Here is a 14,284-nt window from a genome sequence, read left to right as displayed (position 1 = left end):
GGATGATGTAGGCTTGCGTGGTGAACATATACCACTGACACTGAGGAAGGTTCAACTCTATTTTATTAACTAACTATTAACTAATCGACGTACGAGAACTGCGGGTTTAAACGATGCTAGTTTAAACTAGAGACCTAAGCCTGTCCGAACCAGTTGATTCTCTCAGCACGTGGTGTGAGTCCGTGCTAGACTTGATGAGTTCTTGTTCCACTGAGAGGCAGCACCCAGAATGAGCGGGATCCGTGGTGCTCTCTGCCTTTATAGTGTGTGTATTCTAACTGGTGATTGGCTGCGGTGTTTGTGCATGTTGATTGGTCCCTGTGTGTGTCCATCAGTGTGTATCTGCACCATGATATACTGGTGTATATTATGACAGGATTGGTGCCTAGTTGCTATTCCCTCTCCTTTATCAAGCTAATGTATGGATGGAGGAGAGCTCGCTGCATTCCTTCGGAATCCCGGTATCGGGCTATCATTTTGAGCAGATGGCCCGAGCCTGATGTTCCGCTGGCAACCCCCCCCCCCTCCCCCTTACTGCCAATCCTGTCCCACCCCGCTGACAAGTAGGGGCCCACCACCACAGGAATAACGGATCACCCCCCCCCCCCACAGCTCAGTCACATGAGGGTGACCTGAACACCCCTCCCCCCCCCCCCATGACATCCCCTAGTTTCACCATCCAATCTCCCCAACAGAGACCCCCAACAGTGACCACCCATCAGAGACCATCCGGAACCCTTCAACGTATGCCACTCCATTAGAGACCCTCATGAGACAATCTATCACAGACACCCCCTCCCATCAGAGGCCCCCATTAGTCACCCCTGCCTGAAAGCTGAAGAGCAGTCCTGGCAGTAGGGTGAAAAATCGCTGCATTTTCACTTACCCCTCCCTAACATCTGCAGCCTCAGACATAAGTGGTTAAAGCAGCAGCTGTTACAAGTGTCAGAGGCTTCCTCCAAGGCTAAGTCACGTCAGAGGGCTTCAAATCCCTTGACAGCCTTTGAAATGCTCATTTTCCAATCACTTCCACGCGGCGATACATTGCTTTAGCCAGTGATTGACAGTTTTATTACTCCAAAGACAGGTCCTTGGTGGATTTTGTTGATATATTTTTCCCATCACGCTTGAATGCATTTCAAGTGCCTTGCTTTGATGCTAACCACAATGCTTTTAACACTCTTGCTATGATTGAGAGTTCCTCACTATATTAAATGCAGTTGAGTGCTTTCACCCTCTTTCACAGCAGAAAGCACTTGTTGGGGTCTCTGTTGGGGTCTCTGATGGAGGGGTCTGATGGGGGTCTCTAATAGGGCCATCTGATCTGGGGGTAGGGGTGTCAGTAAGGGGTAGTGTCAGGTGGGGTGGCAGGATTTACTTTGTGGTAGGGGGAGGGTCCTCCCGATGGACTTTGGGAGGCACCTCAGTTATGCACTGAACTCCTTAACCCACCACTGTGTCAGGGCCATGCCTGGGAAAACCTTCACCAAATCTCCCCGGGAGAATTTTGCGCTGTGGGGGTTAGTGCACAGAGGTTAGGTGGGAAGGCTTGGAGACTCGAGCTTTCAGCTCCTTAATCACAGTGAAATGGATGCAAATCACTGATTTGCATCTTCCCACCGGCGCGGGGCATGTATGTCACTGCTGCCGGCAACAGGAGACTGGAGGGGTGCCAATCCCGCTGTTCGGCTGGCGCTCTATTCTTCGCCCCTGACCGACCTCCCCCCATGCCCCAGGCCTCCCATCAGAGGCCCCCAACAGAGACCCCCTTCAGTGCTTTCTGCTGTGAAAAAGAGGAAATGAAAGCACTTAGCTGCTTTTGATGTAGCGAGGAGAATCCACTCCGTTGTTAACACTCCACTCCGATTTTAAAATTCCTCCTGTGTGAATCAGCACCTTTGGGAAGTGGAATGGAAGAAAGTAACAAAGTCCGTCAGTATTAAATGTCTCACAGGAAATGAATGTCAGAAGAGGCAGTTCCCGGCTTAGCTAATGATATTTGTGCTTTGCCAACTCATGGTCCATGTTTCATTTTTGGCAGATTCTAAATCACTGGTTTGAATCGGAACCGCTGAAGGCCACTCTCGCCACGGATGGAGTTATCGGTGCAATGATAAGTCCACAAGCTGCAGGGAGCGGGTAGGAGACCTTTGCTTATTTGTTGCAAATGAATTTGACTTAAATTCGCGCATCGAACAATTCGATCTGAGAACAGGAGGAAGCTTCTGACCTCTTCTGCCATTCAATTAGACCATCGCTTTCTGTATCAGAACGCCACGATCTAACTTGCTCCAAATCCTTTGATTCTCTTACCTAACAAAAAAGTATTTTAATCTATTCATTCTTTTAATTTCAATTAACCCACCAGCGCCCAAATCCCTAAACATCTTAGAACATAGAACATAGAACATTACAGCGCAGTACGGGCCCTTCGGCCCTCGATGTTGCGCCGACCTGTGAAACCATCTGAAGCCGATCTGACCTACACTATTCCATTTTCATCCATATGTCTATCCAGTGACCACTTAAATGCCCTTAAAGTTGGCGAGTCTACTACTGTTGCAGGCAGGGCGTTCCACACCCCTACTACTCTCTGAGTAAAGAAACTGCCTCTGACATCTGTCCTATATCTACCACCCCTCAATTTAAAGCTATGTTCCCTCGTGTTGGTCATCACCATCCGAGGAAAAAGATTCTCACTGTCCACCCTATCTAACCCTCTGACTATCTTATATGTCTCTATTAAGTCACCTCTCAGCCTTCTCCTCTCCTCTTGCACAGTTGCCACATCAGATTCGCAAACCTTGCTTCCTGGTGGCATAATATTCAGTCACAATACCAGCTGCAGGTCGCCCTCCAAGCCACACATCATCCTGACTTGAAATATATCACTGGCGCTGGCTCAAAATCTGCAACACTCTCCCTAACTGCACCATAGGTGTACCTACGTCACATGTACTGCAGCGGTTCAAGAAGGCAGCTCCCCACCACCTTCTCGAGGGGGCGATTAGGGATGGGAAGTATGTGTTGACCTGGTCAGCACCACTCGCATTCCAGGAACAAATACAAAAAAAAACACTTTGTGACAATATTGATAATTGCAAATTGCTACGTCAACATTTTCTATCCTGTGTTATGATGTCAACTGTCACGATGCAGATGCAGGTGCTAGCCATTAGGTGGCAGAATGTGTCAGGATTCTGAAGGCTCTCCCAGCTACATATATGTATATGGAATAAAATTATATTTGTCAAATTGAGCACCAATTAACCAGTCATATGTTAAGAAGTCCATGAACTGTTCTCTTCTCTCTTGTTCACCTTAGGTATGTGCTGCTTCATCATGTGATGGGGGAGCTGGAGGGGATTAAGGGGGCTTGGGGTTATGTGGAAGGTGGAATGGGCGCACTTTGCAAAACTATCGCCAGTGCCGCCACAGACCATGGAGCCTCTATCTTTACAGAAAAGGTGAGTGTTCCAACTACTGGTCTGACTATTTCATTTCCATTTCCAGAGAGGTTTTGACAGGGTAAATAAGGAGAAACTGTTTCCACTGGCAGAAGAGTCTTTTTTTTTTAAAATAATTTTTATTGAAATTTTTCGATACAAACATTTACCTCTACTACATTTTAAATTATAACACAACAAATCCCCCCTGGAAAATCCTCCCCACGCCCTCCCCCGCGCGCACCCCCCCCCCCCCCCCCCCCCCCCGCGCTACCAGTCTAGCAACCAAACCGTTTTTCCCTTTCTGCCGATGGCCTCGGGCAGTCATTGCCCACGACCCCCCGCTGACGTGCTCCCTTCGTTGCTATCCCCCCCCCCTCCCTTCCCCCCCCCTTTCTCCCCGGGTTGCTGCTGTTTCGGCCTCCAGTTCCTATCTCTGATCCAGAAAGTCAAGGAAGGGCTGCCACCGCCGGAAGAACCCCTGTACCGACCCTCTCAGGGCGAATTTGATTCTTTCCAATTGGATGAAGCTTGCCATGTCGTTTAACCAGGTGTTAACACTTGGTGGCCTTGTGTCCCTCCACTGAATCAAGATCCTTCTCCGAGCTACCAAGGACGCAAAGGCCAATATTCCGGCCTCCCCTGCCTCCTGTACTCCTGGCTCCACCCCAACCCCAAAAATCGCTAGCCCCCACCCTGGTTTGACCCTGGTTCCCACCACTCTCGATACCGTCCCCCGCCACCCCCTCCCAGAACTCTTCCAGTGCCGGGCACATCCAGAACATATGTACATGGTTCGCAGGGCTTCCCGAACACCTAACACACCTGTCCTCACCCCCGAAGAACCGACTCATCCTAGTCCCCGTCATATGGGCTCTGTGCAGCACCTTAAATTGGATGAGGCCCAACCTTGCGCACGACGACGACGAATTGACCCTCTCTAAGGCATCCGCCCATGTCCCATCTTCTATCTGCTCTCCCAGCTCCGCTTCCCACTTGTCTTTCAGCTCCTCTATCGATACCTCCTCCACCTCCTGCATTATTTTGTAGATGTCCGAGACCTTCCCTTCTCCGACCCAGACCCCTGACAGCACCCTATCACTCACCCCTCTATCGGGAAGCAAGGGAAATCCTTCCACCTGTCGTCTGGCAAATGCCTTCACCTGCAGGTATCTAAACGTGTTCCCCGGGGGGAGCTCAAATTTCTCCTCCAGCTCTCCCAGGCTCGCAAACCTCCCCTCTATGAACATGTCCCTCAGTTGCCTGATGCCCGCCCTGTGCCAGCTCTGGAATCCCCCGCCAGTGTTCCCCGGGACAAATCTGTGGTTCCCTCTCAGTGGCGCCGCCATCAGACCCCCCACTTCCCCCCTGTGTCGCCTCCACTTTTTCAGGGTGGCCGCCACTACCGGACTCGTGGTATACCTTGTGGGGGGGAGCGGCCATGGTGCTGTTACTAGCGCCCCCAGGCTTGTATTGCCGCAGGACGCCCTCTCCATACGTTTCCAAACTGCCCCCTCCCCCTCCATCACCCACTTGCGCACCATCGATGCGTTCGCCGCCCAGTAGTATCCGGAAAGATTGGGTAGCGCTAATCCTCCCCTGTCCCTACTCCGTTCCAAGAAAATCCTTCTCACTCTAGGGGTGCCATGTGCCCACACATAGCCCATAATGCTGCTAGTTACCTTCTTGAAGAAGGCCCTGGGGAGAAAGATGGGCAAGCACTGAAACAGAAACAAGAACCTCGGGAGGACCGTCATTTTGACTGACTGCACCCTCCCTGCTAGCGACAGCGGTACCATGTCCCACCTCTTGAACTCCTCCTCCATCTGCTCCACCAGCCTTGAAAAGTTCAGCTTGTGGAGGGTCCCCCAGTTCCTTGCCACCTGCACCCCCAAGTACCTGAAGCTCTTTACTGCTCTCTTAAAGGGGAGCCGCCCAATTCCCTCCCCTGATCTCCCGGGTGTATCACAAAGACCTCACTTTTACCCATATTTAATTTATATCCCGAAAAGTCCCCAAACTCCGCTAGTATTTCCATTACCTCCGGCATTCCCCCTTCCGGGTCCGCCACATATAACAACAAATCATCCGCATAGAGTGATACCCGATGTTCCTCCCCTCCCCTTGTCAGTCCTCTCCACCCCCCTGAACCCCTCAGTGCCATCGCCAACGGTTCGATCGCTAATGCAAATAGTAAGGGGGATAGGGGGCATCCCTGCCTGGTACCCTCGATGGAGCCCAAAATACTCTGACCTCCTCCCGTTTGTAACCACACTCGCCATCGGGGCCGAATACAGCAGCTTCACCCACTTGATAAATCCCTCCCCAAACCCAAAACCGTTCCAGCGTCTCCCACAGGTATTCCCACTCCACCCTATCGAATGCCTTCTCCGCATCCAGTGCTACCACTATCTCAGCCTCCCCCTCCACTGCTGGCATCATAATCACATTCAACAGTCTCCGGACATTTGTGTTAAGTTGTCGTCCCTTTACGAACCCCGTCTGGTCCTCATGGATTACCCCTGGCACACAATCCTCTATTCTGGTTGCCAGGACCTTTGCCAACAGTTTGGCATCTACATTCAAGAGGGAGATAGGCCTGTAGGACCCGCACTGTACAGGGTCTTTGTCCCGCTTCAGGATCAAGGAGATCAGGGCCTGTGACATTGTCGGGGGCAGAACCCCCCCCTCTCGCGCCTCATTGAAGGCTCGCACCAGCACTGGACCCACCAAGTCCACATACTTCTTATAAAATTCCACCGGGAACCCATCCGGCCCCGGCGCCTTCCCCGCCTGCATCTGGCCTATCCCTTTAACTAGCTCCTGCAGCTCTATCGGCGCCCCCAGCCCCTCCACCCGTTCCTCCTGGACCTTTGGGAACCTCAATCTATCGAGGAAGTTCTCCATTCCCCCCCTCCTCCTGGGCGGCTCAGACCGGTACAATTCCCTGTAGAAATCCCTGAAGACCCCGTTCACCTCTTGCCCCTTCTGCACTACGTTCCCTCCCTTCTCTCTCACTCCCCCAATCTCTCTGGCTGCATCTCGCTTGCGCAGCTGGTGTGCTAGCATCCTGCTCGCCTTTTCCCCGTACTCATAGACCGCGCCCTGTGCCCTTCTCCATTGCGTCTCCGCCTTCCTAGTGGTCAGTAGGTCAAACTGGGCCTGTAAACTGCGCCGCTCCCCTCAACAGCCCCTCCTCTGGTGTCTCCGCATATCTCCTGTCCACTTCTATAAGTTCCCCCACCAGTCTCTCCCTCTCCTGCCTCTCCTTCCTTTCTCTGTGTGCCCTTATGGAGATCAGCTCTCCTCTGATCACTGCTTTCAGGGCCTCCCAGACTACCCCCACCTTCACCTCGCCCGTGTCGTTCGTGCCCAGATATCTCTCAATGCCCTTCCGGACCCTTCCGCACACCTCATCGTCCGCCAGCAGCCCCACATCCAGGCGCCACAACGGGCGCTGGTCCCGTGCTTCCCCCAGTTCTACCTCTACCCAGTGTGGTGCATGGTCCGAAATCGCAATGGCTGAGTACTCCGTGTCCTGCACTCTCGAAATCAGCCCCCTGCTCAGTACAAAAAAGTCTATTCTGGAGTACACCCTGTGGACGTGGGAGAAAAAAGAATACTCCCTCGCCCTTGGCCTGCCAAATCTCCAAGGGTCTACCCCCCCCATCTGCTCCATGAACCCCCTTAGCACCTCTGCCGCTGCCGGCCTCCTATTCGTCCTGGAACTCGATCTGTCCAGCCCAGGGTCGAGCACTGTATTGAAGTCCCCCCCCATGATCAGGCCCCCTGCCTCCAGACCCGGAATGAGGCCCAACAGGCGCCTCATAAAACCCGCGTCATCCCAATTCGGGGCATACACATTCACCAGCACCACATTCTCTCCCTGCAGCCTACCCTTCACCATCACGTACCTACCCTCCTTATCTGCTACTACCTGCGCCGCCACGAACGACACCCTCTTTCCCACCAAAATCGCCACCCCCCCGGTTCTTTGCGTCCAAGCCTGAGTGGAACACCTGTCCCACCCACCCCCTTCTCAGGCGTACCTGGTCTACTACTCTCAAGTGAGTCTCCTGCAACATTGCCACATCCGCCTGCAGTCCCTTTAGGTGTGAAAAAACCCTTGCTCTCTTGACCGGCCCATTCAGCCCCCTCACGTTCCAAGTAATCAACCGGGTCGCGGAGCGACCTGTCCCTTTCCCCTGTCTATTAGCCATGTCCTGTCCCCTGTTCGCCCCGGGTCGACCCTCCCCTTCTGACCCATTCCCCATGGCGATGGCCCCCCCCCCTCTCTCCTCCCGTTCTTCCCTTCCCGTCCTCGGCCTTTCCAGCAGCAACCCGGTATCCCCCCCTAACCCCCCCTCCCCCCCCCCCCCCCCCCCCCCCTGGCTAGGACCCCTCCTAGCCGCGGTGTATCCACCCTCGTACTCCCGAGAGTCAGCTGATTTTCGCTGACCCGGCTGCCCCTGCCACACTCCGACTCCTCCCGGTGTGGGGGGGGAGGGGCCTCCCCCCCCCCTTGCCATCCCTCTCTGACCCCGCTTCAGCGCGGGAAAAGCCGCCATTGCTGGCCACACCCCACTCTTCTCTCCTCCCCCTTCCTCCGTCCCGCGCGCGGGAAACAGGGGAAAGCCCGCGCTTTCGCCCGGCCACACCCTACCCCGCCATCTTCAATTCCACCCCCGTCCCCATCCAAGCCCATAAAAAAGCCCCCTTAAAACGAGAGGAAGAAAAAAGAGAAAAAGAAAACCCGCATAACCAACTTGCTCCCCCCGTCCCGCCTCCCCAACTTAACAATATAACAATATAAATAACAAATCTCAAATAAATACATAAATACATAACTATGCCTGCATAACTAAATAACTACCCAATAATAACGTATTTAACCATCACCCTCCATCGAACAGAACAGTAACCATAACCCTTAAAGAACAGATCAAAAAACAGTAAAAAAGCCCCCCCTACAACAACAATAATTAAGGGAAGTTGGCAACGGGAAGAGACACACAAAAAGGAACAAAGAAACCCCCCATAACACAAGTTTCAAAGAAACCAAACAATCCATCAACTTTAACCAAGTTCCGACCTGGCCTAAGAAAGACATGGGCCACTTGATCCGTCAAGGGTACTCGGGCGGCCTCGACCGCCGGCGTTCCCAAGTTCTAGTTCAGGTCCAGCTTTTCCTCCCGAACAAAAGTCCATGCCTCCTCTGGGGTCTCAAAGTAATGGTGCTGGTCCTTGTAGGTGACCCACAAGCGCGCTGGCTGCAGCATTCCGAACTTGATCCTCTTTGCGTGCAGCACCGCCTTCGTCCGGTTAAACCGGGCCCGCCGCTTTGCCACCTCCGCACTCCAGTCCTGATATATCCGCACCATCGAATTCTCCCATTTGCTGCTTTTCTCCCTCTTGGCCCACCTCAGCACTTTCTCCCGATCACAGAAACGCTGGAATCGCACCAGCACCGCCCTCGGGGCTCGTTCGCCCTAGGCCGCCTAGCCATGACCCGATATGCTTCTTCCAGCTCCAGAGGCGATGGACCGGCCCCCTCTCCCATCAGGGAGCTCAGCATCTCCGCTACATATTTCGGGAGATCAGGCCCCTCCAGGCCTTCTGCTAGGCCCAGGATCCTCAAGTTCTTCCGCCTCATTCGAGTGTCCAGCTCCTCAAAGCGGCTCTGCCATTTCAGGTGGAGTGCCTCGTGCACCTCCACCTTTCCCACGAGGACCGTGGCCTCCTCCTCCCTTGCAGTCATCTCCTGCTGCAGCTCTCTTATCGACGCCTCTTGGGTCGCCTGGGCCCCCATCAGCCTTGTGGTCGTCGCGTTCATAGACTCTAAGAGTTCCACTTTCAGCTCCGTAAAACACCGGAGGAGAGCGGCCTGCTGCTCCTCCGCCCATTTTCTCCAATCTTCTAGTGCGCCACCGGCCGCCATTTTGGTCCTCTTCCCCCGCTTTTTTCGGGGAGCTGCTGCCGCTTTTTTTGTCGCCCCACTCCGAGTACCGACCATAAAGTTGGTCTCACTCTCCTCAGGGAGCCTTCCCCCACCGGGATTCGTCTTTACAGTACCGTCGGGGCCCTCCAATCGGCCCTTAAACACCTTTGTCGCAGGAGCTGCCAAATGTGCGACTTAGCTGGTCATAGCCGCAACCGGAAGTCGGCAGAAGAGTCTTTAACCAGAGGATATAGATTTAGGTTATTCATGTCGGCCCCGGCTTCTCAACCTTGCCCCTCGCCTGAGATGTGGTGGTCCTCGGGTTAAATCACCACCAATCAGCTCTCCCCCCTCAAAGGGGAAAGCAGCCTATGGTCATCTGGGTCTATGGTGACTTAACCTTTACAGATTTAGGATAATTGGTAATAGAATCAAGGTGCTGCTGAGGAGATTTTTTTTAACACATGTACTTGTAAATTTAAACACAATTACTGTTTTATTAATAACAAGAATTGTAATGAAATATGCAGCAAGTACAATGGTTAACTATTACCTAATTCCTAATTCCCCGCTTTAATTTGCCACCCCCCCCCCCCCCCCCACCCGCCATCTTCTACACACACACGGCAGACAACTACAGAGGGGAAGAAAGGGGTTAAAAAAGTAAGTGAAAGGGAGAAAGAATCCCTTTTTCAGATGGTTGTTGCCAGCACCGTACTCCTCTTCAAACTCTACTTTCGGTCCATGGCTTTACTGTGGATTCATTCAGGGCCTCTGTAGTTTCAGGAATATGGCACAGCCTTCTGGAGAGAGAGAGAGAGAGGGTACTTATGACCTGACAGAAACTGCTTGAGTGGGTTATGGAAGCATGTTCAATCGTAACTTTGTACGGGTCCTTCCTGTTTATTCCATTATTTCTCCTTTTTTTTATTTTGCCGTTATCATTTTTGATCCATGGGTGATTAATGGACATGTATCATTAAGTCAAGCAGCAGAGAGGAGTCAGGAATTCAGAGGTTACAGTCTCTGCTAGCTTGAACAGGAGCTTCAGACTTTTCAGAGAGAGAGAGAGAGAGGTGTGGTGGTACTCGATTGGATTGATTGGCTGGGGGCCAGTGAATTGGCCCAAAAGGCCATACCCTGCCCAGTAACAGGTGGTGATTGGATTCTGTCCCAGTGAAATGATATTCAGAGTCCCAAGGAGCTCAGTTTGACTCCTGGAAGCACAGGGAAAAGGACTCTCTCATTCTCTCTCTCTCTCTCTCTCTCTCTCTCTCCTCTCTCTCTCTCTCTCTCTCTCCCTCTTTTTCACTCTCTCTCTCTCTCTTTCTCTCTCTCCGTGTTTTCGCCAGAAAGTCTGTGAGTGCTGTATATCTGGAACTACAAAGAACCTGCATGAATGAATCTACAGGAAAACCACTACAGGCTGCAAACAAAGACCAGGACCCTCTCTCTCTCTCTCTCCAGAAGGCTGTGAATGCCACATTCTTGAAACTACAGAGACCTGAATGAATCCGCAGTAAAGCCATGGACTGAAAGTAGAGTTTGAAGAGGAGTAAGGTGCTCGCAACAACCATCTGAAACAGAGTTTCTTTCTCCCTTTCACTTATGTTTTTTTTTACCCCTTTCGTCCCCTTTGTAGTTGTCTGTCTGTGTGTGTATGTGTGTGTAGAAGATGGCGGGTGGGGGGTTGGCGAATTAAAGCAGGGAATTAAGAATTAGGTAATAGTTATCCAGTTGTATTTGCTGCATATTTCATTACAATTCTTGTTGTTAATAAAACAGTAAATTGTGTTTAAATTTACAAACCTGGGAACTGTAATTACTGGGCAGCCAAGGGCAATAGACTTTGGGCATTTTTCTAAGAATTATTGGTTAATGCAATTGTGCTGTGACCCCAGGTCACGGGCTGGAATTGACCACACACTAGCCCAGGATGTCGCAACAACTTTCAAAAGGGAATTGGATGGACGGTTCTTTCAAAGGGCTGGCAAAGCCACAATGGACTGAATGGCCACCTGTACAGTATTTGTGGAGCATAATTGTGGAGAATTAAACCCCTTTTTACTTTTTCACCTGCGGCTGGCATTCTAAGCAAGCATTATAGTGTAGATAGACACAGGGTTAAAGCTTCGTCCAGTCTATTTCACAAATATGCCTTAACCATCCAGTTTCGGGTAGAATTTTATTTGACACAGTGAGTGCTTATGATCTGAAATATACTGCCTGAGAACGTAGTGGGAGCAGATTCAATCGTAACTTTCACAAGGGAATTATACAAGTAATTCATCACCAGTGCATCATCTCTATTCTCATGGCGTCACAGAGCAATTTACTGCCAAGTTTTCAGTATTTTGAGAATATGAGATTTGATAATATTTACGCTTTTGACATCCTCAGTGTAAATTAATTCATTCCTCTCTGTGCTGAGCAGCCAGTGAACTCCATTCTAGTGGACGGTAACGGGACAGCACAGGGAGTTGTGTTGCAAGATGGAACTGAGATAAGAAGCAAAGTGGTTTTATCCAATGCTACTGCGCATGTGACCTTCCTCAAGCTGACACCAGAGGTGAGGTTGGATTATATCTCTTTATCCATCCCTTTTTCTCTCCCATCCCTCCATTGAAGTCCAGGGTTAGGTGCAGCCTTGTCAGTCTTGCCCCTCGCCTGAGGTTTGTGGTGATCCTCAAGTTAAATCACCCAGCAGTCAGCTCGCCCCCACCTCAAAGGGGAAATCAGCCTGTGGTCATCTGGGACTCTGGCGACGTGACTTACTTAGAGGCAGAACCAGACGACCTCACTCAAATAGCCATTCGTTAGACAGTGAACACCAGTGGTCAGCTCAATGATGTGGAACCCGGCATCTCGGTCTTATCCAGCCACCATCCATGCCATCCTTCCAATATTGATCAATGGAGCCCCCCTCCAGGCCACACTCACCTCATTCATGGCTTGGTACGTGTATTGTCAATATTTCACTGTCACCCTCGCTGTGGGAGCACCTTAACCACACGGACGGCAGCGGTTCAAGAGGGCTTGAGCACGTTGTCAAGGCAACTGTGGATGGGCAATAAATGGCAGCTCTGCAAGTGACACTTGCCGTGAACGGGAAAAATAAACAGGAGCGACAGCCCTGGCTGAGTTTCCTCTTTTGAACACAAAAGCATTAAAGCTAGTTGTCGCATGTAACTTCTGCCATTAACTAGTCGCATATGTGCCATGCAAAGGCCAGGAAATGACCATCTGTCTGTCCACAAGATATCTGCTTGGCTCTCAGCAAGTCGGGTCGGAGTGGAAACTGCAGCAGGTGCAGAGTTGTAGAGTATAACAGAGGCTGTGGGAGGTGGAGAGGACGCTGAATTGTATCACACAACCGCAATGATAACCTCTCTCAATGTTTAGTTGCCACTTAATTTACAACAGCACAATCTGATTCGTAAACAGTGACAGAGCTAAACTTACACTGTTACCCTGCACTGAATCTGCACTTTGTGGGGTTCGTGCTTACTCATAACCTCAGGATTCATGAACAGGTAACAGTCAACAACTCCGGCTTCCCTCCAATACACTCATTTATTTGTTTCCTAAAATTCTGGTTTGCACAAGTACCCCGCTATCAACAGCCTAGAGATTACCATTGGCGAGGAACTGAACTAGACCAGCTATAGAAATACTATGGCTACAACAGCAGGTAGGAAGCAGGGATTAATGCAGAGGGTAACTCACCTCCTGACTCTGCAAAACCTGTCCACCATCGACGAGGCACAAGTCAGGAGTGTGACAAGCGAATGTCAGCAGAAAGTTCAATGATGGGGAGTCGAACATCTCGGCCTTATTTTTTTTCAGTTCATTCAGGGGATTTAATAATAATAATAATCTTTATTATTGTCACAAGTAGGCTTACATTAACACTGCAATGAAGTTACTGTGAAGATCCACTAGTCCCCGCACTCCGACGCCTGTTCGGGTACACGGAGGGAGAATTCAGAATGTCCAATTCACCTAACAAGCACTTCATCGCTGGCTCTGGGAATACTCTCCAAATGCCTGGATGAGTGCAGCTCCAAGAAGGTCGGTACATCCAGGACAAACCAGCCTGCTTGGTCAGCATCCCATAAGGGCTAGGAGCAGGAGTAGGCCACTCGGCCCCTGGAGCCTGCTCCGCCATGCGATAAGATCACGGCTGATCCTTTTGTGGACTCAGCTCCACTTACCCTCCCGCTCACTGTAACCCTTTTACTGTTCAAAAATCTTTGCCTTAAAAACATTCAACGAGGTAGCCTCAACTGCTTCACTGGGCAGGGAACTCCACAGATTCCCAACCTTGAATGTTCCCTGCTCCATTACCAATGCACAGTGGCAGCAGTGTGTACCATATACAGGCTGCACTGCAGCAACACATCAAGCACTCTTCAACAGCACCTTTTAAACTTTTGACCGGTACTTTCTAAAAGGACAAGGACAGCAGATGCATGGGAAGTCCTGCAGGTTCCCCTCCAAGCCAATCACCATCCTGACTTCGGAATATATCACCGTTCCTCCATTGCTGCCGGGTCAGAATCCTGGAACTCCCTCCCTAACGCATCGTGGGGGTACCTACGACACATGGACTGTCGCGGTTCGAGTAGGCAGCTCAAGGTCAATTAGCGATGGGAAACAAATGCTGCCCTAGTCATCCCATGGCTCATCCCATGGCTCATCCCATGGCTCATCCCATGGCTCATCCCATGAAAGAATGAGAATAGTTTGGCCGGGATTAGCGAGGTAGTGATGGAGGGTCATAGCTTGGACCGTGCTGATCTTCAGGGCTCAGTTCCACACTAAAGCATCCAGTCTACTAAACATGGATGAATCTGGGGGTTGATTTTAGTTAGAGGTGGGATTGTTGCATTGGGGATGG

General features: G+C 51.2%; 1 protein-coding gene across 3 annotated transcripts in view; it reads left to right on the top strand.

The window, feature by feature from the left end:
• pyroxd2 (pyridine nucleotide-disulphide oxidoreductase domain 2) overlaps window positions 1-14,284 on the top strand; it is a 58,290-nt gene that overhangs the window by 29,383 nt on the left and 14,623 nt on the right. For all 3 annotated transcript variants that reach the window (XM_038822159.1, XM_038822157.1, XM_038822158.1), the window contains 3 exons: window positions 2,042-2,139; window positions 3,326-3,467; window positions 11,819-11,953. In XM_038822159.1, the coding sequence (XP_038678087.1) occupies window positions 2,042-2,139; window positions 3,326-3,467; window positions 11,819-11,953 (375 nt within the window). The remainder of the gene's footprint in view (window positions 1-2,041; window positions 2,140-3,325; window positions 3,468-11,818; window positions 11,954-14,284) is intronic.

The sequence above is a fragment of the Scyliorhinus canicula genome, chromosome 16, assembly GCF_902713615.1.
Source record: "Scyliorhinus canicula chromosome 16, sScyCan1.1, whole genome shotgun sequence".
Taxonomy (NCBI): Eukaryota; Metazoa; Chordata; class Chondrichthyes; order Carcharhiniformes; family Scyliorhinidae; genus Scyliorhinus; species Scyliorhinus canicula.
This window is presented reverse-complemented; position numbering and strand designations above follow the sequence as displayed.